This window comes from Primulina tabacum, chromosome 6 (genome assembly GCF_025594145.1).
Source record: "Primulina tabacum isolate GXHZ01 chromosome 6, ASM2559414v2, whole genome shotgun sequence".
NCBI classification, from domain to species: Eukaryota; Viridiplantae; Streptophyta; class Magnoliopsida; order Lamiales; family Gesneriaceae; genus Primulina; species Primulina tabacum.
In genome coordinates, this window is record NC_134555.1 from 1021286 (window position 1) to 1048808 (window position 27523).

The 27523-nt window shown below is 36.3% G+C and overlaps 4 protein-coding genes and 1 pseudogene across 8 annotated transcripts; 2 read left to right on the forward strand and 3 right to left on the reverse strand.

Moving 5' to 3' along the window:
* Nucleotides 1–2505: 2505 nt before the first annotated feature.
* LOC142548482 (sucrose-phosphatase 2-like) lies at nucleotides 2506–7240 on the reverse strand. The gene is made up of 9 exons (XM_075656829.1): nucleotides 7035–7240; nucleotides 5905–5988; nucleotides 5543–5842; nucleotides 5330–5431; nucleotides 4970–5164; nucleotides 4566–4856; nucleotides 3599–3785; nucleotides 3398–3444; nucleotides 2506–3312 (listed from the first exon to the last, which is right to left on the reverse strand). Exons 1-9 carry the CDS (start codon nucleotides 7158–7160, stop codon nucleotides 3217–3219), a joined length of 1428 nt encoding a protein of 475 aa, XP_075512944.1. The 5' UTR covers nucleotides 7161–7240; the 3' UTR covers nucleotides 2506–3216.
* Nucleotides 7241–8127: 887 nt separating this feature from the next.
* LOC142548479 (prolycopene isomerase, chloroplastic-like) lies at nucleotides 8128–13284 on the forward strand. Of its 4 annotated transcripts, none has more exons than XR_012820971.1 (14): nucleotides 8128–8232; nucleotides 8502–9097; nucleotides 10198–10404; nucleotides 10486–10585; nucleotides 11132–11214; nucleotides 11332–11388; nucleotides 11458–11610; nucleotides 11703–11781; nucleotides 11874–12022; nucleotides 12104–12238; nucleotides 12348–12461; nucleotides 12578–12722; nucleotides 12814–12922; nucleotides 13023–13284. XR_012820971.1 is itself a non-coding variant. In XM_075656826.1 (14 exons), the coding sequence occupies exons 2-14, from the start codon at nucleotides 8615–8617 to the stop codon at nucleotides 13094–13096; spliced, it is 1854 nt and encodes a 617-aa protein (XP_075512941.1). In that variant the 5' UTR covers nucleotides 8130–8232; nucleotides 8502–8614; the 3' UTR covers nucleotides 13097–13284. The 4 variants fall into 4 exon arrangements, 3 of the variants coding, with proteins under 3 accessions (XP_075512942.1, XP_075512941.1, XP_075512943.1); XM_075656826.1 differs by having other exon boundaries at nucleotides 8130–8232; nucleotides 12612–12722; XM_075656828.1 differs by lacking the exons at nucleotides 8128–8232; nucleotides 8502–9097 and adding an exon at nucleotides 9319–9697 and having other exon boundaries at nucleotides 12612–12722.
* A 149-nt stretch (nucleotides 13285–13433) lies between these two features.
* Nucleotides 13434–17129, reverse strand: LOC142548481 (calcium-dependent protein kinase 20-like; annotated as a pseudogene).
* Nucleotides 17130–19420: 2291 nt separating this feature from the next.
* LOC142548342 (uncharacterized) lies at nucleotides 19421–20027 on the forward strand. Its single transcript, XM_075656645.1, has 3 exons — nucleotides 19421–19429; nucleotides 19563–19670; nucleotides 19752–20027. The coding sequence occupies exons 1-3, from the start codon at nucleotides 19421–19423 to the stop codon at nucleotides 20025–20027; spliced, it is 393 nt and encodes a 130-aa protein (XP_075512760.1).
* Nucleotides 20028–20510: 483 nt separating this feature from the next.
* On the reverse strand, nucleotides 20511–26664 carry LOC142548483 (transcription factor E2FA-like). 2 transcript variants are annotated; one of them, XM_075656832.1, is made up of 15 exons: nucleotides 26053–26664; nucleotides 24620–24861; nucleotides 23958–24138; nucleotides 23697–23750; nucleotides 23526–23611; nucleotides 23361–23449; nucleotides 23188–23242; nucleotides 22934–22986; nucleotides 22794–22844; nucleotides 22660–22708; nucleotides 22057–22122; nucleotides 21900–21976; nucleotides 21573–21804; nucleotides 21091–21157; nucleotides 20511–21005 (listed from the first exon to the last, which is right to left on the reverse strand). In XM_075656832.1, the coding sequence occupies exons 2-15, from the start codon at nucleotides 24857–24859 to the stop codon at nucleotides 20866–20868; spliced, it is 1440 nt and encodes a 479-aa protein (XP_075512947.1). In that variant the 5' UTR covers nucleotides 24860–24861; nucleotides 26053–26664; the 3' UTR covers nucleotides 20511–20865. The 2 variants fall into 2 exon arrangements, with proteins under 2 accessions (XP_075512947.1, XP_075512946.1); XM_075656831.1 differs by lacking the exon at nucleotides 26053–26664 and having other exon boundaries at nucleotides 24620–25058.
* Between the last annotated feature and the right edge of the window lie 859 nt (nucleotides 26665–27523).

Genomic DNA, 27523 nt, shown 5'->3' on the forward strand with positions numbered 1-27523 from the left:
GGAAGGAACCACATACGATAGAAAACAACATTCAACTTCGATACAGATCATTTGTTGTGTTTCGTTTGTCGCAGCGTTGATCCTCACACTAGGTAATGCTACAGTTATAAGTTAAAATACTTTTCTCTATATGCCCTGTGGCCTGTTTCTCGATTCGTGCACCAGTGGATTCTTTGCTGTTGTTGATTCATCGCTAGTTTGATCATTTGCACTTGCCTTTGCTTACTTGGTTTAGAGCTAAAATTTACTGGAAATGGAGACCGAATGTGGGGTTCCTATTGAGGATGAGAAAAAAGTTATCCTTGATGGGGAAGGCTCTGTTCTTGATCTAAACAACGAGATTACTAGCAGCACTGAACCAAATCAAGTGACTAAAGAGAAACAAAATGGTTGCATAACATCTGCAGCAGAAGTCGAAAAGTTGGGTACCAAATCACCAAATAATATTAAAGATTCTAATAATAATTTCCTCAAAACCAAAAACTTGGTCAAGAATCTATCGAACCCAATAGGAACACCTGCGTTCGGACGAAAGCCGAGTCCAGATATTCAGAAGTGGACTCCAGTTCTGGTTCACGTTTGAACTCATCCGAGAAGGTGTCATCTCCTGAGGCAGCTGGCAGAAGAACAACGTTACCATCTGGTTCAAGCCGTCGTCAATCTAGAGTTAAAATACATTTCTAGTTCTAATTTCCTACGTCATCAATTCTTGATTCTTTGAATAACATTTTTTTTTGAACTGTAATCTTACATTCAGCCTGTGAAACATGCATTCACTAACGGTACTGCAGCCAACTTAGCACCTAATGGGTGAGTATATAATGCAATGCTCGATTTGATTTTTCTCAAGTGCGTACATTTACTTATCGAGTATTTAAATCAGTAATAGTTGCAGATCGATTGAGATAAATGCAGAGAGTGGCAACAATGTATCATTGCCCATGAAGGAGGAGGATGCTCAATCCACCACTTCATCGTAATGCTCATAGATCAAGCCATTTATCTTCATTTTTCTATGTTTCTTCTAGTTTTGCGGTACTTTAATTAGAACTGCTACTCCCCGGTCACAGCAGAAGAACAATGTCCCCATCTTTAGGTTGGAAGAACGCTCATCATAAATTGTTTGGAATTCAAATTTTTTGTTCATCAAAGCATGATGTAAATGTTGGTATTTGATCTTGCTAATCAGTTCTTTTTAAAGATAGAAGAGAAAATACATGCCAAGGAAGTGGAAAAAACTAAACTTGCAAGCACGATCAAAGGTTCTTGATAAAAAAACACTCGAATAGAAGTATTTTCGATTTTTTTTAAAAAAAATCTTAGACGCATTTCAGTGAACTGCCTGTCTTTTTATCTTCTGGGTTTCGACAACAGGAAAATCAATATGCAGAAATAAAGCAACTGAGAAAGAGTTTGACGGTCAAATCTATGCCTATGCCAAGTTTCTACAAAGAATCCCCTGAAAAAGTTGAGCTGAAGAAGGTAATAACCACCTTGAGTACTGTATTTTCCACTGATTCTTGCTTAAAATCAGAGGTGTTCTTTTACATTTGATAGTTACCCAAGTAAATGAAATACCGATGAGAGATTTCAAAGAAGTGGCTCAAACTTCAGTACTATGATGAATCATCATACAGCGTAGCGTGTATATATGAAAATTATGATTTGTTTTTCAATGTGATGATCATTTGCCGACTACTCGCCCAGTATCGCCCAAGCTAGGAAGGAACAAGGGCTTTTGCCCCCATGTCTAGCAATGCCCACGAAAACGGCGGTACGCATCTCAGCCAACAAATGACTAGAGGGGATGCCAAATTGCGAAAGGTCCCCCTAAGAAATAGTGAAAAGGGCAATGCTATTTTGAAGAAATTCATCAAGAACTCCATAGCTAAGGCTCAATCTTGTGAATCCTCGACTCCAAGAAAAATGAAACTTGCCGAAACAGAAAACTTGGAAGAAACACAAAATCGGCCTCATTGCATTGAAGAATCGCTCGAGGAGCCAATACAGGAAGGGGGTGAAAAGACTCGCACCGATTATCTTGCTCCAAAAAATTCCGAGGGGGATTCCTGCTCTAGCCGTTGAAGAGTAAAAGATTCAAATTCTTCAAACGTAGTTTTTCAAGGCGTTGTATCATAAAGCTACATTTTGTATGAAATGTTAATGTTTGGGATATATATCATATGTGTTCCATACCGTTCAATCATTTATAATATATAAGTTTCAAGGGGTGTATTTAACTGTTATCTGTATGGTGTGGCTGTAAGCAATGCTCTATTTTCGTATTCCAACAATAGCTGTTTTCTTTTTGGTAACCCAAACATACGAGCTTCGTCCGACTAATTCCCGAGGAAACAATAGCTGTTTCTTGGTGGCATTTACGTTATTCGAAGGTGACTGGTGGAGCGACCATGGGTGGTACTCTTTGCTGCTAAATCATCACACGAACATAATAAAAAGATCTAGATGTTCAGTTCCTTAATTCCTAATATGAATTGCTTGGCGAGTTCAAAAGTATGCATAAATCGCATTTTATATAGTGAGAATTTGATAAATATTAGCTTATTGACGTAGTTAGATATTGACAGTCCCAGTTTGTCTTGTTTCTTACGTCGACCTTTTTATTTTATTTTTATTTTTCGTGGCTTGTAAAATTCTCTGCAGCCATGTATATACAGTTTGCATCTCAAAAACTATTCATCGAGAATTATTCAATGTCAATCCCTGCATGCATGCAAGACCACCACCTGGAGGAGAACATGGCGGCTGGAATTCAGCAGCTTGAACATATTTCTAAAGTTTACCACCAAGATTCTCCATCAAATCGACACATTAGCGAAATCTATGGAATTATTGATGTTCAAAATCAACACATATCTTTGTTTAAATCTATCGATCTTTCTACTATAATATTCCAACCCAATTAAACCGTATACACGTACCAAAATCAGGTGACACGGTCATGCATGTGTAGGAACATGGTATCATAACCATTACAAAAGCGGCTAAAAATTAATTGTAGCACAGGTAGTGATTTAGAGTTTTTGCCCACTATTTTTTTTGTAGTTGCTGGTTATTTTAGTACACGCTGAAATCGTTTATTAATTTATTGATGTCAAGAGGTAAAATAAGAGCCATTATGTTTATGAGGTTGAATGGCACAGATGAATTTATTAATACCTGGAGAAAGTAAAAGCACCAATCCTAAAATGCAGCCTAGAATAGCCAGTTTGAATTATCTTTTTGCCCTTCCCCATCAAACCATGTCTGGTGGACATGCATCCAAGTGAGCCCTTGTGCAACACTCATATCCTGTGGGTAAAACAATCACAAGTAAAAGGATTAGCGCAAAGAAATGGATCCAATTCAGCACAAAATGTAGTTCAGAATTTTCTACCTTAGAGCTCAACAAAACAGTGGTAAGACAACTTTTTCGCTCTTCGCCTGCATAATACAACCAGTACTCGGTCAAATCAAGAGAATTAGAGATGTTATCTGTTTCTACAACTAAACTTTAGTGTGACATAAAAATAAAAAAGGCTTCAATTTCAATGGATGCTTGAGTAAAACGCCAGCAAGCGGGGAAATCGAGATTTACCAAATTGCTCCCATTTCTTGAATTTGACAAGCCACGAGTCTGAACCAATCTGTACGGGTAAAACCTGATCAACCCAAACCCGGAAATTTTTCCCTTGTTTATCACCGTAACACGTTTTAAGCAAGTTTACACAGTCATGAAGAGATTGCTCGATGCCAGATGGATGGATGAAAACCCCGGATGGTGACTGCAAAAGAAAGCAGATAGTGAAGCTCGATTGCTATAACTTACCAGGAAATTCAAAGAAATAAGCTCCAACACTGGTTTTGTCCTAGTAGGACAGCAATACAAACTGTCGATACAGGAAAAAAAAAAGAAACAATGAAAGAATGACACCATCATATATAAACACATCAGTTTTTTCAACTTTGTTCGAGCCACGGCTGCTTCAGAGTTTAAGTTCAAATTCAAATAACCTGAGGAAAACAAAAAAAAAAGATCTGGATACAGAGAGTGCATCCTTCCGGTTGATAAAATATATTTGGCCCATACACTTGACAACATAGATTTTCAAACTGAAACTCACAAACTAACCATCTATGGGCAACTTGGCATGTCTTGGGTCATATAATAAAAGAAAATATGATGTGACTTATCCTCTTTCACATTTCATTTTCTTCTACAGAAACAAACCAACATCAGGCTGACTTAATAAATATAACAAACGTCTTCGATATTCTTATCTATCCTGAGCTCATTTATTCTGGCCAAGAATAAGAACAAAAGTCATTTCAGTCTCAAATTAATAGCAGCTGTCAACATTTAAATAGTAATGAATAAAAAGCTCATCACCAGAGTGAATAACACAAGAACCTACAAAAATAAACATAAATATCATGCTCCCAGACTTCATGCGGCATAGAATCTGGCAACATTTGATTCTCACTCACACATAGATTAACAGCAACCCCAAAGCATGCAAGCAATGTGTGCATAAAGATACAGTTACATCAAGAAACGAACATACACAAACAGCTTTCAGATTTGCCAAATACAGCTCCGAACTTTGAACTTCAGCACGTCTCCATCTCTCATAAAACATGTAAAATTTCACAACTTCATAAGCAGGATCAAAGTTCTCCATCTTAGAGCTGGACAGATCCGTATCATCTCTGGGAGATGTACTTGGACCAAGGTTAAAATGACCAATAGCTTGTATAATACCAGCCGCACATCTCTCCGTTGCATGTATTATTTTAGAATTATCCTTTGCATTGGCAGCATGCCACTGCAATAATTCTTCCTGGGCATTACTGACCTGTAAGAGGTTTTTTTTTTTTTAAAAAAAAAAGCTTTCAGAAACTAATTGCCATAATCTTGAGATTCCATCAAGGGGAAGCAAACAGTAGCAAATATTTGTGAAACACTGACCATGACACCATGTACGTCTGGAATGCTAAAGAGTTCAGCATCATTTCCAGAGTCGCCACAAACAAGTGTATTGTCTGGCGTTTTCCCCTCAGACTTGAAGTTTTTGAGCAAATAAGCAAGTGCCTGCCCTTTGCCAGCACCTCGTGGCAATATGTCGAGGTCTATTCCCCCACTATAAATAATTTTGACATCCAACTGGAAATCAAAGAGCCGAGAGGTGAGGGACTAAGCCAAAAAGAAGAACGCTGAATAAAATTGCTTCTATTTCATCTCCAGTGAAATAAAATAACAAGATTTTGCATAAATATAACATAGTTGAACTTGACATGGTAACACATAAATGGGAAATAGTTATCATACCCCACGTTCTTCCAAGCGCATTGAAAGAGCCTTCATAATCTCCTGAACCTTGTCTTTCTGAACATAAAAGCTTACTTTGTGTAACCGTTGCTCTGTTTCCGACTGCAATGCCACAAAATGTTTAGATAGACCACATATTCCCATGTAAACCTTACTAACCAGGTGGTATTTTCAATTCATATATCAATCTGTATGCTGTATCTATGACAATACCTGAAGTTTAAGTTCAGAAAATTTTTTGGTCTCTTCAGATACAATGTTTCTGTCCCATTTATGATTTAAGAATTCAACCCAGCCTTCATCTGGTACCATAGAGTTTCCATATGTTATTTCTGTTCCAACTGACAATATTGTGATATCAGGGGTTAGCAGCGGCTTCTCTTTCCTTAGCTCCTTGTATAGTGTGGGTGACCTTCCAGTTGAAAACACCAACAAGGAATTTTCACGATAATTGGATTCCCACAAGCCATTGAATCTAAGAAGCGAGAGGTTCTCGGGATCATGATGGTCAACCTGAATTATACAGTCTCATTTGTTCAATCAACATAAGCTGGATAATAAAAGCAAAAACTTACCATCGTATGGTCAAGATCTGAGACAATCATGAGACGTGCAGCACCAGATAGCCTGTCCATGCTTATCCTAAGGTTAGGTTCAATCTGTAAATAAATAGGCGACAATGAGGGGAAAAAGTAATAAAGAACTAATTTCATCACCACTCATTTTTAAACAACATTTTCTTCTTGACAATAATACAGCTAAAAGACGAACACGTTCTATACATTTTATGTCACTGAACTGAGATATAGGAACTTACTTGAGAAGTCTATGCCAAATTTAGGACTTAAATTTTACAATCTATCCCCCATGCAAACAATTTGCAAAAATAGACAGACCCCAAAGATAACACCCTCGCACAAACAAATCACATGATTCGATAATAAAACTAATGAACCACACAGAAAATGAAGATCACAAAACATTTAGTCACAGAGAATCAGTGATAAGATTCAACAGTACAAAATGCCAATATAGCACATCCAGATAACTGATGAAAAATTCAAAAAGATAAAAAAAATTTTCACGTTCATCACTATATCACTAACATCTATTTTGCATGCAAAAACGTGAAACTATTTGGGGCAATATGTTGATACTAGGAAGCTCGATTTCAGATCAAGAAAAACGTACATCTCTACCACCAAATCAAATTTTCTCCCTGTCATACGACATCCAGTAGAATAAATGGAATAGCACTAAGATTCAAAAGCAAGGTTCAAATTATTTCGTTCAAAATCCATAAAAATTGATCAAACAAATTTATTCACCAAGAGAGAGCGAATTGTATTTGTATATCCTCATAAATGAACAGAAAAAACCACATCTTTCTTGTAAAGAAGATATTGGCAAACGCAAGATTCGAATTTTAGCAAATCAAAACTACATAATCCATCCACGAAGAGGAAAAGAATATCAGACGTGCAAATTTCAAGATAATCACATTCAAAACAAACTCGTCTTATCATCGATTCATAGAGCAAAACCCATAACACAAGATTCCCTTTTTTAAAGAAAAGAGACAGAATATCTCGCTATAGAGATTTAACGATTCGATCCCACACGCGGATACACAGACCCAGACCACACCCAACCGTTGCTCAACAAATAAAAATACACGTCAGCATTCGTAGGTGTTCCGATGTACCTGAGTAACAGCCGCGGATGCGGTGACGGTGGTGGAAGAGAAGCGAGCGATGAAGAAAGGCGACGAAATTGGAATATTCGCAGAGGGAGGAAAGCGGAACAACTGAAGTGTGAGATATGGTGGCATGGAACTGCTGCTAATTCGGCCAATTGGCCTCTCACTTTACTGGCAGTTAATTAAACTTTGCCACCCTTTCTCTTTTTTCCACAAATTCATGCAATTAAGACCCCAAATCTTTATTTTTTTAAAAAATATAACACATTATAAGCAAAATCATTAAAAAAAATTCAATGCCTATCTTTAAATTCTCAAAGGGAAAGAATTATTTTCACGATGAACCACAAATATGTGACAAAAACAATAAATTAATCACTTATTTGGATGATTGAAAATGGAGTATGTCTCTTCTGAGACGGTCTCACGAATCTTTATTTATGATACGTGTCAATCTTACCGATATTCACAATAAAAAGTAATATTCTTAGCATAAAAAGTAATACTTTTTCATGGATCACCCAAATAAGAGATCCGTCTCACAAAATACGACTCGTGAGACCATCTCACGCAAGTTTTTATCTTGAAAATGACATTTCACATTGATTAATTTATAACTTCCAATCTAATATAATTCTAATATATAAAAAGGGCCAGGTAATGAGAAGCCTGACACGTTTAATATGAAAAGACTAAGCATTATTAATAGATGTTGTCAATTAGATATTATTCAACTATAAGATATAATACACAATATTTAAATTATATATTTAATAGATATGAAAATGTACAATATATTAAAATTATATACGACTGTATGTATATATGCATAATTTATACATTTCTTTGTGGTGCACATTTCGGATAGGGTTGGGTTAGCCAATCGTGAACGGGTGGGTAATGCAAATGGGAGATAAAAGATATTAATATTTTTTAAAATTAATGGCAGATTCTATATAATATTTTAAAAATAATATAACTTTTGATGACATTTATTTTCTCTTCACAATTAAAATTATATAATATTTTATAATTATTTATTATTTTTAAAATTAAACAATTCAAAAAAGCTACTAAATAATTTTTAGTAGTGGTGATTCAAATATATTTTTATCTCTAACATTAATAACATGGAATATGTATCCTCCATGCATCCCTTAGTCTCCCGCGATTCTCTCGCAAAAACCTGCTCTCATAATAGTAGGCAATGTAGGATTTGGATCTGTAAACAAAGCATTTGATATTGCAATGTAGGATTTGGATCTGTAAACAAAGCATTTGATATTGTGCAATTTTTACGTCAGATGATCACCTGATCATCTTGTGAACATCTTGTCATATAAAATAAATTTAAAAAATTATCAGATTAAATAAAATGATCATGTGATATCTCGGATAAAAAATGCACTAACACTTGTGTATTTGATACTGTGCAGGGGCTGTGTTTTCAACGCAACGGAGATCCAAATCCAGGCAATGTAAGTGGCTGAACGAACCCAATATCGATCTCGTGCTCCAAATATCCAGTGACCTCGTAATTTCAAGAAATGGGATCGGTCTGGGCTCTGACAAGTTGAAGGCCAACTATGGATATCTTGGATTTTGGGTTTTCGAATTCTCACCGGTTCAGCACTATAAGCAGGAGTAATCCTTTGTTCGGCTTTGGCGTCCAAAAACCAAGAAACCTATGCCAGAATGCATTTCGTTTTAACTCGTTGAAGACCCAGAATTGCTGTGATTACCAGCTTCATAAGTTGAAATTTGGGGGTGGGAAGGCTAAACAGATGAAAAGATTCTACCTTTTTAGGTTAAAAGCAGGCGTAGACGTAGATAAAACAGTGGAAGATGTGGGTAGTCTTGTTGGTGATGCACATAGTTCTTTTTATGACGCTATTGTTATAGGTTCTGGAATTGGTGGATTGGTGGCAGCTACTCAGCTGGCTGTGAAAGGTGCCAAAGTCTTGGTTCTGGAGAAGTACGTGATTCCTGGGGGAAGCTCTGGGTTTTACCAGAGGGATGGATTCACTTTTGATGTTGGTTCATCAGTGATGTTTGGTTTCAGTGATAAGGTTAGTTTATCACTGAATGACGTCTCCTCATTCAAAGGTTTTGAGCTGTTTTTTCTTGGATAATTTAGTTCTATGCTAACCTGAGGTTGCTCCATTTGTGTGGAAGATCAATTCAATATAGTCTAAGAATCCAAGTAGTAATCATCCACTCTAATATACAACGCCGCCAAATGTTAACGGGATTGCGATTGATGTTGTAAGTAGTTCTCCTTTTAGATTTGTCTTTGATTTAAGGCTATTATTAGTTATAACTTATAATTTCTATTGAAGGCATAACAGATTGGTCTACCGGATTTTCAAATCATATAAATATTGAGTGTTGTAACTGGCAGTCGGAATGCCACTTCGTTGGCAACAATTTTGGTCCACTTTCATGCAAAAGAATTACAGAATATTTCTTGTTAGCATTTAAGGCAGCGGCCTACTTAAACATACTTATTTGGCTAAGACTCGGATGAATTCTGTGTCTAAAACTTCCAGAAGATGGAAGATGTGAACATCCAAATTTAGAGATGCAGGTTACTTTTCACATGCTTGTCTTCTAATGAAGAATGTGATGCAATGGAAAGAGTTTTGGCATGGTTTTTCTTATGCTATTTGGTGAGAACTTATTGCTGGATGTGAGATTGAGAGATTAGATATAAACCTACTTATAATGAAAAGAAGATGTAAATTTGTGTGCAATGATATTTGGAAAAAACAAAAAAGTCTTAATACTGCAGTAAAGCTGGTAAAATTTGGCTCCAGGATGAAATATTTAACTGTGAGATCATAAATCTTGTCCTATTTGGTGGTTGACTAGATTGAAGTGAGAACTTGTCTCTTTAGTTTCGATGGTAATATACCATAACTGTATATTCTATGCAGCTTCATATCAAATTATAATCGTTGAGTTGAATGTGTCCTTGTTTCTTCGATTATGTTCTGTGGTATGGCAATTATCTTGTAATTAAAATATTTTCCTAGAACAGATTGGGTTGACTTGAAGTTTGATGCCCTTACTAATGTATGGCAATTGTTCTTGGAATTAAAATATGCTTAAGCATGGATTCAAAAAAACACCTGCTTAAGCATAGTAAATATATATTATATCTTTTCAGGGGAATCTTAACTTGATTACTCAAGCACTGGAAGCTGTTGGATGTAAGATGCAAGTGATACCTGATCCTACCACTGTTCACTATCATTTACCCAACAGCCTTTCCATCCAAGTACACAAAGAATATGACGAATTTATTGCGGAACTTGTCAGTAAATTTCCCCGCGAGAAAGAGGGAATTCTTAAATTTTATGGTGACTGCTGGAAGGTTTGTTTTGCTTAACGTGATTTCTGTCTACTCTTGATTATGCGACAACTGGCCTTGATAGCTTGAACATCTATTGGATAGATTTTCAATGCGTTAAATTCACTGGAATTGAAATCCTTGGAGGAGCCAATCTACCTGTTTGGACAATTTTTTAAGAAGCCACTTGAGTGCTTGACTCTAGGTAAAAATACTTATTGCCCTACTGTTAATTATTTTAAGTCCGTTGGATATCATAAGGCATATTGTTGTCGGATGTTTGAATTGCAAAATTTTCTGTATCATTTTCTATCACTAGTTACTAGATCTTGTGCATGAAGGGGCATCGGCTAAAGATCCTTTATTTGTTTGTAAACAAGTAAAATAAACCTGTGAATTTTGTATCTAATAATACAGGTGCCTCTCAGATGAACTACTCGGGTGTCCTTGTCTTTCTGTTTTGTGTCTTTAAGGAGGAACAGCTAATTAATGATTTGATAATATTACTTCTAACCATCAGTTCAATCATTAAGAATGAGTAATAAGTGTTCATCAATCATATTCAAACCGTATGGGGTGGTTATAGAATATTTTATACTTGTACCATATCACATTGAACAAATCAAGGAAAAGCTGGACATCTTGAAGTCAGTCATTCCTTTTTCTTTTGTTTATGTCGTTAACTTTGTGCCATAAGCTGCAGAGGTCATATTGCATTTTATATGGATCATGCTTTTGATGTTCATCTCAGCTTACTATCTGCCCCAGAATGCGGGTAACATAGCTCGAAAGTACATCAAGGATCCCGAGTTGCTGTCCTTTATTGACGCAGAGGTATATCCTTTACTCCTTTTTTATATTTGCCAGTACTTTATTTTGTAGACTTGTTGGTCTGCCAAAAAATGGCAGTTTGTTCGTTATTATTCAATATGGATTTTGTATTTTTTGCAGTGTTTCATAGTCAGCACTGTTAGTGCTATGCAGACACCAATGATCAACGCAGCCATGGTAATCTGGTTTATCATATTTTTGTCCATGTTCCTTTTGGCTCACGTCCTGATTTCTTAATGTTGTCAGGTTTTGTGTGACAGACATTTTGGGGGAATCAACTATCCTGTTGGAGGAGTTGGAGAAATCGCTAAGTCATTAGCAAAAGGCTTGGTTAACCAGGGGAGTGAGATACTATACAAGGCAAATGTAACAAATATTATGATCGAAAATGGAAAAGCAGTGAGTGTAACAGCTCCCCGAGTCCCTTGTTACTGTGTTCGGCATTTTAAGATCTGTAAGAATGAAAAAACATCTTGTTCCCCTTCTTGCAGGTGGGGGTGAATCTGTCGGATGGGAGGCAATTCTTTGCAAAGACCATAATATCGAATGCTACTAGATGGGATACATTTGGTTTGTCCCCATGAACTCGGTTCAACCATTTCTTGAAGTGCTTGCCTTTTTCTTTGACACGGAATCATGTTACTGTGAATTTATTTTAATAGGCAAGCTCTTAAAACTGGAAGATTTGCCGGAAGAAGAAGCAAGATTTCAAAGATCATATATTAAAGCTCCATCGTTTTTGTCTATACATATGGGAGTTAAAGCTGATGTTTTGCCGCCAAATACTGACTGTCACCATTTTGTCCTTGAGGTAAAATGTTGATTTCAGAGCTCCGAATGGGGAGTTACTTCTTTGTTATTTTTATTCTGATTCATGATACTCGATTTGTAGGATGATTGGAAAAATTTAGAAGAACCTTATGGAAGTGTATTTTTGAGCATCCCAACCGTTCTTGATTCATCGTTGGCTCCAGAAGGAAACCACATTCTTCACATTTTCACAACTTCTTCCATAGAAGACTGGGAGGTGTTATTTACTTAATCTAGCACTAGTAAAAGCTTCATCCTTTTCGTATATTTAATTTAATGTGTTCGCTTTACCCGTGAAATATAACAGGTTAACCATTTTGTCTCAGGGCGTATCTCGGAAAGTCTACGAGACAAAGAAGGAACTTGTGTCCAAAAAAATAATAAGCAGGCTTGAGAAAAAATTGTTCCCAGGGATCAAGTCATCGATTGTTTTTATGGAGGTATGAAAATATCCTCTCACAAATTCACGTACTTAGCAAGTTCGATTTTCGAGAGCTCAAAGGAATAGAGCACTTGATTTTCATTCAAGATCTTGTCAGAAATCTGGACACTTCAGGTTCCATATGAGGCGTTGCTTCCAAATATGACAGGTAGGGACACCTAAGACACATAGGCGATACCTGGCTCGGGATAGTGGCACATATGGTCCAATGCCTCGTGGTACTCCAAAGGGATTATTAGGAATGCCATTTAACACAACTGTAAGCAAATTATCCTTTCATTCATCCCACCTCCTTCTCGAGGGGAACAATGGTATGTAAAATTTACTTTTTCTTGTTATGGAACTTGTAGGCCGTAGAGGGTCTGTATTGTGTGGGCGATAGTTGCTTTCCAGGTCAAGGCGTTATAGCCGTAGCTTTTTCTGGAGTAATGTGTGCACATCGAGTAGCAGCTGATATAGGTAAAATGGATTGGAAGCATGTACCGGAGGAGTTAAATTTGTCAAAACTGTACTTCTCTATTCTATATAAATGAACTTGTGTTTTCTGGACTTCTCGTAGGATTTGAGAAGAAAAATATCGTACTTGATGTCGCTCTTCTTCGATTACTTGGTTGGTTAAGGACATTTGCATGAGAGGTTCAACAGGTAGGCGTCGGGTGCACATGGACGAGAATGACAACCTCTTTGATTACTAAGGGCTATCTGTGTGCTTGGAAGTTCTGGGGACATGTGAAGTGTGAGGCGTGTCGATGGTGGCTGTTTAGCCTGTTTGTATGACCTGTCCATCTTGTCTATGATCACAATATAAACTCTCTTTTTCATTCTTGATCGCTATTAGATTTGGAGAAGGTCAAAATGTGAAGTTATATTAACTGATTCATGGCCAATAACAAAATTCAATTATCTCAAATGAGAGTAAAAAAGCACAAGATTGAATAATCAGTCAATCTTACCGTAGAATGCCTTCTTCGATCAGCTTTCAAAGGTGTGAAGAGCAACTGAAAATAGAATCCGATAAATGGGGGGTACTAAAACAGCAAGCACATAACAGGCGCATTAATCTCAAAAAATACATTCTTATAAGTTTTTAATTCCCACTTCCTACTAGAAGTTTAGACGTGATTGTAATCTCTACTGTTTAACAACCAGAAACGAGTCATGATCGTCATAACCAGTTACATGGCTCAGACCTTATAAATTAGCAAAATTAAATGGAGTTGCAGGTCAACAATTTCAGAAAGCAACCTTTGCAAAGAAAAAAAAACTAAAAGGACAGCGTGAAGCTCATGTTCCTGATCTAAAATCCAACCTGATCTTTACAACAAAATGCATCAAAATTTTCCTTCTCATATCAAAAAGCAAAATTTACACAAGTAACGAACATGAATGTTTCAAGTATTACTCGACTTACAAGTACCCTTTAGCCCCATCATTAGACCGTTCTGAGTCCCTTCTTTCCAAAACCAGTGTCTTGCATCATGGCCACGAATTCACTGTAGTCAATCCGACCATCCTGAAAAAGGTGTAAAACTGGTAACACAATCTTTTCTTCCAAAAGTTGAAGTTCATATTCAAGAAAATAATATACATTATCCTGATCAACTTCGCATATTATTTCTTCCAGGTGAACATCTCCTAGACCAAATTGCTCACAAGCCAGTTGGAGCTCATCCCGTGTGATATAACCACCGCCGTCTTTGTCAAAATAAGAAAAAGCTGCAAACAAGTGATCTTCTCTCTGAACTTTGTTTAGATTCACCATTGCTGCTACAAATTCTCCATAATCTATGGTTCCACTATTGTCAATATCAGCCTGAATTATCAATGAAATAAAAGGTGTTACGATGTTGACTGGTAGAGATTTTCTTGATGTCATATCCCTTATTTAGGAAATCGTCTGAGGATTAGTCATTCTCCAAATATTCATTGTTTTGGATTATTTGTAAAGATTAAAGAATGAAATTTCTCGCAGATAAATAATCTGTACTTACAGCTTGCATCAGGCCAACTATTTCAGTCTCTTTCAGATCGGCACCAACTCTTTCCAAACCGTTTTTCAGTTCTTCGAGAGTGATCTGTCCACTGTTATCTGCATCTATCATTTTAAATAGTTCCTTTAGCCCAGCAATCTCCTCCTCTGAGAGACTTTCAGCTATAACCTATTGATGAGAGAGTCAATTTGTAAAAAGTAGAAAAAATAATTGTGGCTCTCTTTTAGGACGAAAAATACTTGCAGATTTTTATGTAACTGATGTCTGGTAAATTCAAAACGATCTATAATTTTTTTTTGCTACAGGTGGGCTGTAAAACAATGAAAAAACTGCAATAAAATACCCTGATGGCTATCTTCTTGAGTTTATTCATGGCAGAAAATTGCTTCAGACGAGAGAGAACAGCTGAATCAAGAGGCTTATCTGGAGCTTCGCCATCAACTTGTACCCATGGATGGCCTGCACAAATGTATTGTATCTATAAAATTCATTCAGAATTTGAATTCAATTCATCCTTAAGCAGTCAAAAAACAACAGCTCACAGGCTCTATCAAATCTTACTCAAAATATGCAGATTTATGAGGAAGCTTTTACACAATAAATTCTTTCAATTGTCAAACAGAAGCGGTTAATGCTAACAAATCTCGATCGAAACTCATGCAAGTTTCTAGTCTATTGCATGCATTTTCCTTCAGAATGATAAGCCTTGTCAACACCATCAACAATTACTTATGCATAATGTGGTCAACTCTTAATTAATTCTTCAGGTTTTCTATGATACTGTATTTTTACTAGAGAACAGCAGTACTAACTAGGAGGTGTTATATTATAAGGCTGTTCATAAATGCACATGTGGTATACTCACAAAGAACTTGATAGGCTGATAGCCGCATCTTGGGATCTCGCACAAGCATTTTTCTGACTAGATCTTTTGCACTTTCAGATATATCAGGCCAAGGTTCTGATATAAAGTCGAGCTCCCCTTTCAGAACCTGCTCGAATATTCCTTGTTCCGATTCTAATCCAGAACACAAGATTTCAAGCAAGGAATCAGATAACTGCTAGATCAAGCATAATAAATATATATGAAATGAAAAAACAAGAAATATGGAGAAAAATTGCTTACCATCCCAAAATGGTGGAACTCCACACAGCAAAATGTAAATAATAACTCCTGCACTCCAGACATCACATTCTGGGCCATAGTGTTTCCTTAACACCTCGGGGGCTACATAGTACGGGCTTCCAACCACATCAGAAAATGTTTCACCTGACAAATTATATTTTTCAAACCTAATCAGGGCAGAGAAAGAAGGACTAAAATACAAAAAATAGGTAGACAGAGAGAGGGATTCTCTAGCTAATTTTGAAAATTCATGCATTTCTGCTGAATCATCCGAGACCATGTAAAATTATTAACAAAGGTTAATGATAAGGTTATACAAAATTCCATCTTCACTTAATTCTCAAAATCACTATAATGGCCATTTTGTGAGGTCAACAGCAGAACTATTCGGAACTCAGAGACATATTTTTTTAAGTAAACAAACCAAAATTAGATAAAAGTTTCATTCATGAGTACCAGGTTTAAAAAACATTGAAAGCCCAAAGTCAATGGTCTTAAGAGGTGACTCCTCTTGCTCGTTCACGAAAAGAAAATTCTCAGGTTTCAAGTCTCTATGCATAACCCCCAAGGAATGACACGCTTCCACAACACCAACTATTATCCTTGCAAGCTCCGCGGCCTTTCTTTCACTATAATGGCCCCTTTGTATGATCCTGTCAAATAGTTCTCCTCCCGCACAAAGCTCCATTACAACATGAACAGCCATGGCATCCTCATAAGCTCCTACAATAGATATTACGTTTGGATGTCCAGCCAAGTGGTGCATTATCTGAATCTCTCTCCTAACATCCTCCTCTGTAGTTAACTTCCTCTTTGGAATAGATTTGCAGGCAAACTCTTTGTTGGTTACCTTATCCACACATAAATATGTTGTTCCAAATTACCCTTGTCCTAACTTCTTCCCTAAACTATATATCTCTTTTAGATTTTCTGTTTTTCGTTGTAAAACTGATTCAACTTGCAGTCCTATACTCGACACTCTCTTGATGTGAGTAGGCTTATTATGTTTCGTCCCATCTTTCGGCTTGTTACTGGCGTCATTAGTATTTGTATTACTATGATCACAGTCCTTCACCTCTGGATTTACCAGATTTTGGGGATCCACGAAGTAAGCTTCCTCAGCCGCAATTTTAATTGGCGTTGGCGGGACGCTCTGTACACAAGACTGACAGGAATCGGAGATTTTGATATCTGGACTCATTGGGCTGTCACTGTTTTTATTGCCATTCTTGTTTTTAGTACTGCTGGCTTCTTGTTCTTGATTTGGAGGCGGAAGGGTCTCCGGCTGCCGAGTTTTCCACACGGCAGCTGTCACGGATTGTAAGAAGCCATTTTCGCCCAAGTTTGGACCTACACATGTATTCCCCATCAAATTCTGGATAACCTCAAATAATACCCAACCCTCTCGAATATAACCATCCAAACATTCCCTTGTTGATCTCGTTCACAACAATGTAGCCACAGAGGTTTCAACATTCAATATCAGATCAACACAACCTCAATCTAAAAACCCTCAAACAATTCAACCCAAAAAGACGATCTTTTCTATGTAACAACCACAAAAATCACAATCTTTTGATGAATGAAATTGAAGCCAGAAAAGCAAAATATTTCTGAAGCAATATACAATACGATATTAATCTTGAAGAAGAAACCACCCAATAATTTGCAGTACCATTAACGAATGCAACTCTAAAGCCAGCACGATAATGAAACACGAACAACAAAAGAATATCATCAATGATTATAAGAATCTGGGAATGCAGATGAACACGTATATATCATTATATGGGTAAGGAAACATGGATTAAAGAACAAAAACAAAAAAGATCAACAGAAAAATGAATGGAGGAATCGAAGAAGTGAGAAAATTATGGAATGTGAGAAGTGACTTGTTGATTCAACTCGGCAGGAAACATCAATGGATAGATTCGTTTGATTGGTTTTGGATTCTCAAAAGAAGAAGATGAAGTTGAACAGGAAATTTTCCACGTAAATAAATTGCATGGGGTGGCAAGCTTCTCATAGCATTTACTGAAATTTATACAAAAAGTAATAATACAAAGAAAAGTATATACTAAATAAAAATTTATATTTCAATCAAATCATAATTTCGCCGGTGAACAGTATATTGTGAATCACGTTAATTTATATATGAAAGAAACATTTACATGTACATATTAATAATATTTTGGAAAGACAAAAACTCATTTGAGATGATCTCACCGGTCGTATTTTGTGAGACGAATATCTTATTTGGGTCATCTATGAAAAAATATTAATTTTTATGCTAATAGTATTATTTTTTATTGTGAATATCGGTAGAGTTGACCCGTCTCATAGATAAAGATTCATGACATCGTCTCACAAGAGACCTACTCTTTTGGAAACTAAAATTAATTGGAGAAGTATTTCTTATTTATTTATCGAATTAATGGTAATTCTAGTAGTTTTATGTAAATATTGTGTACTTCACAGTCGTTTTTCTCGTTATAGTTGTTAATATATTATATTTTTTGTAGTTAAATTAAGCAATATATAAGTTCTTTAGAATTTATATAAATATTAAGAATTTTTAGGGAAAGGTTGTTTTTAATTATCTATAATGACTTTTTGAGTGGGGTTACTTTGGTTGTTTTAATGTATAATTATTTTATTATCATAAATTATGATAATTATCATAGCGCTGATATATTGGGTATTTCTAAATTTTGATATCTTCGAGCCTCGAATGAATTTTACTTGAAGGAGAAATAATATTCATAATGTAGTTCCCAAAAATATATGGATACCGATTTTTAATCGTGAGATGAATCGAGGTTAGGAAAATGAAAAATAAGAACATAAGTTTTATGTATTTTTTTTAAAGTAAAGGTGTAATTATATTATATGTATATGGTAAGTGCAATGGAAGGGGCGTTAAAATATTTCATAGTCTCTCATCATTATATATATTGAATGTTATTTTACTTGAATCTCGGCTTAAATTTGAGATTTTGATGAGTTATAAATAATGTAGAAATTTGATTTTCAATTGCCTATCATCTTATATACGACCTGTTCCGGGATTCAAATTATAATGAGGACTTATTCGATTTAGAAATCTAATTGTTTTTTTAAAAAAAATTATATGAATAAAAATTAAGGGGCAGCTCATTCCCATGCAAATGAAACAAGTATAGTATTTACACGTAAAGATAAAAACGGGTTAAATTACCTGTCGAGAAGCTCCAAATTCAAGAATGGCTCAGGCGGGACTTCTTCCTCGGACTTGCTTCTCACCGTGCCTCCAAAAAACGGAGCCATCAGAACGTAACCCCACACCCTAACCGGCGCTGAGACCCGCGGCGAAGCTGCATCGCCACGTGGTGGGCCAGGTAACCAGGTTACCACCCGACGAATCGCCCACGACGATGAAAGCCCTATCAAAGTCAACCCCTCAATTCGCCAACCATTCGTCTCCATCACCGCTGTTCAATAGAAGCGCCTGGTTTCGGAGCCACTCAACGGAGCTTACAGCATCGTCCACGCGCCATATGTCTTAGCTTGTGCTTAAGTGACAGTCGAATACTTTGAACAAGTATAAAATATTCTGTGTTATATATTAGTAATCAAGAGAGTGTAGACACAACAATTTCACGCTCACAATACAACAAGGAACATACATACGCAGCACCTTTTTCTGTCTTGAATGTAAGAAATTAGAGAGGTGGTTTATGATACCGATTTTAAAACATAACTAGGAAGAAGGCTTTTGAAGCTGCTGAATATTTCCTTCTTTTTTTGGCCTCATTCCTACATGAAATGTGCATGTATGTGTTTTCCTCAAGGTGGTTAACCATGACAATGGTTTATTTGGTCAAACGAGGGGGATTCATAGACGAAGAAAGAGAAAAGACATGAATCTGGCGTCTACCGTAACCCTCGTTATCTTTCATCTGTGTTCATTAATACTTACAGAATTTTGATTTACAATTCCTAGGATTCTGTCGGAGGCTATATGGTGGCATTTGCTGGTCGAAAATATGCTGCAAGGTCAGTCCCTGCTTTCGTCGCGAATAATACCTACATTGTGACCAGTTATACTCTGGTAAGAAGTTAATCAATGCCAAGTCAATTTTACAAAGAATTATATATTCTTGTTACCTGCATCATCTTTATAATGATGCAGGTTCTTGAATTCAAAAGGAGACTGGAAAACTTGTTCTGGAAAAGAGATGGCTGTGCTTCGTGCGATGGTCAATCCAGCTTTGTGTGCCTCAACAATCAAGATTCAAGAATGTGCCAGAAAATCTGGCGATTGTACAAACCGAGGGGGCCTGTAGACTGTAGCCTTGCTATACAACTAGCGTTCTCCGGCACAGACAAGCAGAAGCGGTTTTCAATTCGTGGGACGAGGTTAGCAACCTTCGACAATATTCCCTCGTTCGCCTTTATTCCAGTCTAAGGGACTCCCTCACCAGCCAATACAACAGATTCATCTAGAAGTTTGTAGATTTATCGGTATTGTAATTTTTTCTTCGCCTTAGGCTTGTCATCTTGAGGTCCAAAACCGTTGTTTTAAATTTCTTTGATGTCTCTAGGTTTTGGAAATTTGATCATTTTTCACTTACAGCACTGATCATCCATCTCATTGTTGGAAAGTTGACATCCCATTCAAATGTCTTGTTTATAATCACTTTATATGCTTATGTGAATAATTTATAAGCCATATTGATATATACCTTGGAACTACTAAAAATCACAAGATTGGGAAATTTTAAATTTCTAGTTCGAGTTTCAATTCTAGGTTTAGAACCCGGCAAAAATTTGCCTCTAATTGACGTCAGTCAACAGAAGGAAACATATGGTCTAATACTTTTTTTTATATTTTTAATTATAAATAGTAGAACGGATAAAGTTTGATTTCTGAAGAGAAGTGCAATTAAGAGTAATTTGGGTGACCTTTTTTTAATTAAATTTCCAGTCAAAGCTTTGCTGCCCGTTGAAGTCTCCGATAAATGTATAATTCCATCATTACATTACATGGAATTGTTGAAAATGAATAATTATTCACCTTTGAACCATAGAAGGGCAAGCAACTCCTTCCTTAGCTGTAAAAAGAAGGCCTTGGAATCTATATCTGCTCCTTGTTTTGCAGTTCATTAAGTAAATCCATTGCCAATCAACCAAATGCCTTCAAACGGCTGTAGATGAGAATCAGCGGTGCAGAATGAAACAGTCTGCGCCTTTTATCATCTGAATTTGACACGGTTCTGTTTGTCGGATAAATAAAACAAAGCCGATCATCTGGGGGGCAAATTGACCCTAGGTGGTACATCAGCAGTACCAGATGATGATTGTTCCGTCGGTAGCGTTGTTGAACCAGCTGCAGCTATATTCAACTCCTCGTGAAGTATATCCATCCCATTCCAATCGATACCCGCTGTCAATATCATAATACAAAGCATTAAAAAGTGGCTTAGATATTCGAAGCACAGAAACTATAACAAGCCTGGGGAGAACAATACAATCTGTCTTCCACATGTCTGTGATGCTGACATCTGCATCTGATAGAAGCCAATAGTCTGTTTCATCCTATAAAAATAAACATGAGTTCAGGATGGATAACAGTTGCAGAAACATGGTAATGTAAAAAAACTCAGACTGAAATAGGAAGTAATACACAAGTCTCAGGGGTTTAACAATCAAAATCCACAAAGTTTCGTCAACATTTTTGCTCGTAGATGGCAGATTTCAGATACTTGTGATGCTAACAGAGTATAAGTGAAACAACCTTACAAAACAACACCTGGACATCAAACAAGAATAAAAAAAATAAAAAGAAAAAAAGAACGGGCGAACACTAAAAAAATTTGTATCTTAAACAGAATGCGTGTATAGCTAGTAGACACCCTTTAAAGTATAGGGTAAGTTTAATTTGTCGGGGGGTACTTAGTCAATTTCATACTTATTTAACAAGGTACGATTTGAACATCCAGAAAACACTTACACCAACGCTTGATGGGACTATCTTTGTCATTCTTCCAGCGAATTCTTGTGAAGCAACAAAAATAGAATCAAATCCTTGACTATCTTGTGCCGCAGCTTCAATTTCTTGGCAATTGTTTGGCAAGCAGGTCCTCTGAATTGTTGGATTTTCATTTGAGCCAGAAATTGAAGCAATGGGAAAGCTTGTTGATTGTTCAACTCCATTCATATCGTCGAATTTTTCCTCGAATTGGCTTGACCAAAAAATAAAATATTTTGGAACAGTTACAGATGATAAAGGAACAAGTTTACCATTATTTTTCATGGCTGGTTAAGTCTAAAATGATACCTGACAAGGTAAACATCAATAGGACCCATTGTACTTCTGAGTATAATTCTATATCTTCTCTGGTGATAATCAACAGCCTGAAGACGAAAGTATAGTTTGAACAAATGACTAAGAAGAATCAGTAGTAAAGCTCATATAAGATCCATTCTACCTATACCTCGTCAGGATCCGGAACTTCCAGAGTGGTTCCATGCGGAGCTTTGATTGCTATGAGGGTTTCATTCTGTCACGAAACATAAAGTTAAAATGCAGGAGAGATGACGGGACAATCCTAGTCAATGCATCTGTCAATAAAGGTATCTGAATATTCTTCTATATTTTTTCACTCGAACTTAAAATGTTACATAAAAACAATTACAAAGAACTGTACAACCAAAATGTCCCAGTACATTGAACCTACCAAGACCAAAAAACTAATAAAAAATTTCCACCAACACTCCTATCAAAGTACAACATAGAACATCTTATGCTCCAAACTCACCGAAGGTACTAAAAATAGCAAAAAACCAAACTAAACTCGAATAATGACAATGAGATAACAACTTTCTGTGCGGCAATGGTTGACAATTGATGACAACGACTGACAGCTCAGTGATCAAAAAGATTGTCACCATTCTGGAATCCACGAGAAACAAAGACTAGTTTAACTCAACAACTTCTAAACCTTCATATAGAAACCTCACACCCCTCCTTTCTTCGAGTCATCTTATTTATATACACAGAGTAACATATAAGCACCATGGGAGGACAAGAAATGAACCTGGAAGCAGGGTAAACCTTTAATGTCATCTTCGGTTACAAAAAGCCATCTAAACCGCCAAAGTGAAATAACATTAGTAAACTAGAAATGAAGTCGAGTCGAATAACAGAATTTAAAGTTATCCAGACAATTACTTTTGATTGTGTTCATCTTCGCTCAAGCATCTTAATTTTTCCTGCATTTGCCTGCAACATGATGAAAATTGAGCAGTAAGCATGTATCATTGCAGACAACAGCAGCGCCATATTGCTTCTAAACATTCGGATTTTATTACCTTGTTCGTTCATCTAAAATTCTTTCTTCCATGGACAGGTTTTCAATTTCTGCCTGCAAACATAAGCAGGACAAATAACATAGCTAATGCATCAATCTACTCAAGATAGTAGAATCCTCAAAAGTAATTTTTGAAGTGATGATGAAAGGAAATTATCATGGTCATGTCAGTTCATGCTTTGTCATGCTTGAACTTGAAAGGCATAAAGAACAAACAAGAGTACTTTCTATAAAAACCAGTCTTTATACACATACCTGCAAAAGAGTGGCATCCTCGTCTGCTTCTCCGGGTTTCGAATTATCAAGTCCCCTAGAAAGCGATATATTGAATTTTCATTAAGATCTACTACTCGATGCCATCCCCTATATCGATTATAACACAGGGTCAACAAGCTCAAGATGTATCTTTAGATGTAATTCATCCTTACTTCCAGTGGATTCTGTTTTTAAGCTTTTTTTCTATAAGACCAATCCCTTCAAGGACATTGGTTATGTCATATATCCTTCTCTTCTGAACCTGTAACACATATTTTCATTTGAATTATCTGATTCACATTATAACATATATACTCATGCAGCTACCAGTTGATCACCTGTAAAGTGTCAGCAGCTTTGTTCAAATCAAGCTCACCATCTTCTGCATGCTTTATTAAGTTTATGAACTTTTTTGTCAAAAGACCTAGGAAACATCAGAAGTAGTTGTCAGTATTAATCTTGTGAAACTATGTAGTAATATTCAAAATGATGCAGAGTGATGTAATTACTCAAGGAGCTATCATAGCGGCAACTGCTAGCAGGAGTAAGAGGAGATGGAGCATCTGCAAATTTATGTCATGATACCATTATTCAGATAATAGACAAGTAAAATTGTCAGAGTGCAGACCTAAAGGCATCAGAGTAATGACCATATATACGGATATTTTTTGGAACATCAACACCGTCAATAATTTGGTTCATTCAAGAACAATGTGGTCCATGATAATGATGCTAAATTAACTTATCACAAAACTGCAAGAGTGTCTCACCAATATTGGAAATAGAGGTTGAAGGCATAGATCTGTTATTTTTGGTGACTTTTGACCGTCCATTGAGCCTTCCTCCTTTAGCAGATACAGGTGTACGGAAGGGACTGTTAGCTATATCACTTGTTGTCCACTCATTAGAAACCGCTTCGTTTTCCCCACTCACATTCTTCCTTTTCCAAGGCTGTGAAATGACAATTTGGGACAATATGGATCAGCTCCTCAAAAGACATTTAACCAAAACGATTCGAATAGGACGACATGGAAAATCATGTTAATGATTGGGGGAGGATATTTTCATTGATTCGCTTCTGCTTATATAATATATAATAGAAGATAAAACATCAAATAGGATTGAACAACAGGCTAGCACATTTTAGCAATGAGATTTTCAAAATAATGGAACTCCCAATTTCATCAATAGAGTATCAATACTCTCGTCGTTTCACTCATATGTCACAGATCTAACCACCCATAAGTTAACAATTTGTCGAGCTATCGTCATGCTCAATTATATAAAGAACTCGAGAACAATAATAAAACTCAATTAATTAAATTATATTCAGGAATTAATAGCACGGTCAAAATCCAAAAACAAAAAATCGACAACCAACAACACAAACAAAGTTAAAACGAAAAAATTAGCAATGGAAACGAGAACCGACGGTAGACTTGACAACAACCGCATCCGGGAGCTGATCAGCCGCAGAAACGGCCGAGGCGGCGGCGCGCGCAGGTGTGGAAAAGTGGTGGTAGTCATCCGGCTGAGTAAACGGCGGCTTCATGGAAGCGAAGGGGAGGTGTCTCCTGATCGCAGTCGGCGGCGTCAGCTGCAGTGGGAAGATCCGCCCATTCTCCGCGGCCGTGGCTGGAGGCGTCGCCGCCTCGTCACGGGGTCCAGCCATTTCTGTCCAATTAAATGAAACGAATTAGTACAGTTGGATGGGATTTGGGAAAGGTTTTGGGAATCGGAGCGAAGAGGGAAAATGAGGGTTTTATATGGGAGAAAGTATTTGGCGTGGGGGCCTGCGGGAAGTAGAAAACGAGGAAAGGGAGGGAATTTTTGGTTCGGATGGTGTGGAGGGAAGTGGAGAGAAAATGAAATGAATCATTCCCCTGGGTTTTGCATTTCAGTCCGTTCAGTTGGGATTTATTGTATAATTGCCCCTCTTCACCAAATCTTTCAACTTATCTGCGTAATAATTTCAAAAATGGCAATATACAACAAGAAGTAATGCGGCAGAGTAAATTTGGTCAAGATCTTTGTATTAAAATTGTTTTTTTTTTTCTTTTCAAAATTCACATATTTGGATCGAGTTTTAAGATTTCGCGACTTTGATCTCCTGAAAGACGATATATTATATTTTAGTCGTATTATTTTTTATGTCAAAAATATTAATTTTAATTATAAATATGGACATGATTGACATGTCTCGTTAATAAAAATATATTACACTGTCTCAAATTATACACACTCTTAGTTTATAACCCATATGATCGTGCTTTTTCAATGGATTTAACTTATACATACTAATATGTAATATAAAATCACATTTTGAATATTCAAATTATTAAATTCGTCTAGTATTATTATTATTTGATGATCATATAATAAAATCTTTATGACATGCTGTTACAGCAATCATAATCCTAAGACATAAATTATCCGTTTATTTAGTTGCCGCTCTATATTATTTGGTCAATATTTATACTATATTATTAAGTGTGAGCACATGATAATAACTTATCTAAAGAGGACACTAACTTTTTTTCCAAATTTACCATTATATCTATACTATATTATTAAGTGTGAACACCTGATAATAACTACCTAGAGATGACATTAACTTTTTTTCCAAATTTACCCTTATATGATACTAATATTACACTTTTGTTTTTTGGTTTGTTTTTTTTTAATTTCAACACACACTTTTATTTTTATTATTATTTTTATTTGAACCATTCAAATATCAATTTAGTCCCTCCATAATTTTTCAAATTTCACTTTAGTCCATCGATAATGATAAAAAAAATTGTACACACGCATCGCGTGTCCAGAGTAACTAATATATAATAATAGCTAAAGAAGAACACAAACCGAAATGAGTGGCGGCAGGCTGAGCGAGGTGGGAATTGTGCTGATTATAATCTTCGCAATCTCACTTGTGATGCTACTCGCCCAGCTCTTCTATGTCTTATGGAGGCGTCACGGTGGCTGCGGAGACTACTTCTCCCAGCATTCGTCCTCAGACTCGTCCTTCTCGTCCAAAGAGCTTCTCGCCAACTCTATGTATGCTCCAAATGCTGCCGGTGACCTCAATTCGAATCCGCTACCGGAGATGTTGACCTTTTGAAGATTCATGGCATGTTTCTGTTCATCATTAAAGAAGAGGAGGGGGAACTCACGGAATCACCTGCCGCGGAGGAGGTTAAGAAGATCGATGATGGTGGTAGGAGCAGGATGAACTTGCATGAGGGTTTCGAGGTAGCGGAAGAGCCTCCGGAGACAGAGGCGGCGGCGTCTGTGGTGGAGATCGATGATCGCTACTGGATTGATACGACCCCGTTTTCGACCCCCTGTGATTCGTCCATGTATTCCACTCCCTCGGCTTCACCTGTTCACGAGGTAGTCAACGGTTGGTCTGTGGAAGTAAACCGGCGTCTCTTTTGTGATCAGTAGGGTAAACGTCCATCGCTGGTGTAGGTTTTTTTTCTAAAAAAAATAAAAATTCTTTTATTTGTATTTTTTTACAACGTGATTTGTATTTTTGTGAATATTAGCCAAAGGTGATGATGAACGAGCCTATAGAACAGATTCTGTTCAAGTAAGGTCGTATCCATTGCTGTGTTTCTTAAAATAATTAAAATAATTTTCATTTCCATTTAATTACAATAACGTACTAATTGTCATCATTTTGATTATTGTATTATCCCAAATCTCGCAATATTGCGTGAAATAATATCTTATAATTTAGAATGTTAAATTATCTAATATCCGATCCGTAGGTGTTTATGCACAATTTTTACATGTTACGGCGTGCTATGTTATCTAACTTTAAAAATAAAACGATTGCAAATCTCCGATTTGAGATTATTAATTATAATCTCCTAAGTTAATATATACCAAAATAAAGGAAATTGATCGAAAAACACAACGAAATAAATCTCCAAAATGATTATCATTCTGATGTGACATCATTTAAACCCACCCCATATTTTCACTTGAATTCCAATATTCATCGATAAACTAATCAAGTTGGTTTAATACATATCAATTTGTATTATGCGACAGTCTTCCGAAACAATAATAAATATAAAAAGAGTAATTAAGTAAGTGATAGGGTATTTGGATTTCAAATATTGAAGGCAAAGACAAGCGGGATATTTATATGTACATAGTTATTTTCAATGAATTTTTACGTAAAGAGAATTTTCTCATAAATACGGCAAAGGAGAGTATGTATTTGTACCTTTTTACAACAGAAAAGAAACAATTTCTAGGAAGAGGTTTGAAAATGACAAAAGCAATGGATAATACAAATTACTAAATAATTATTAATCAATGATCA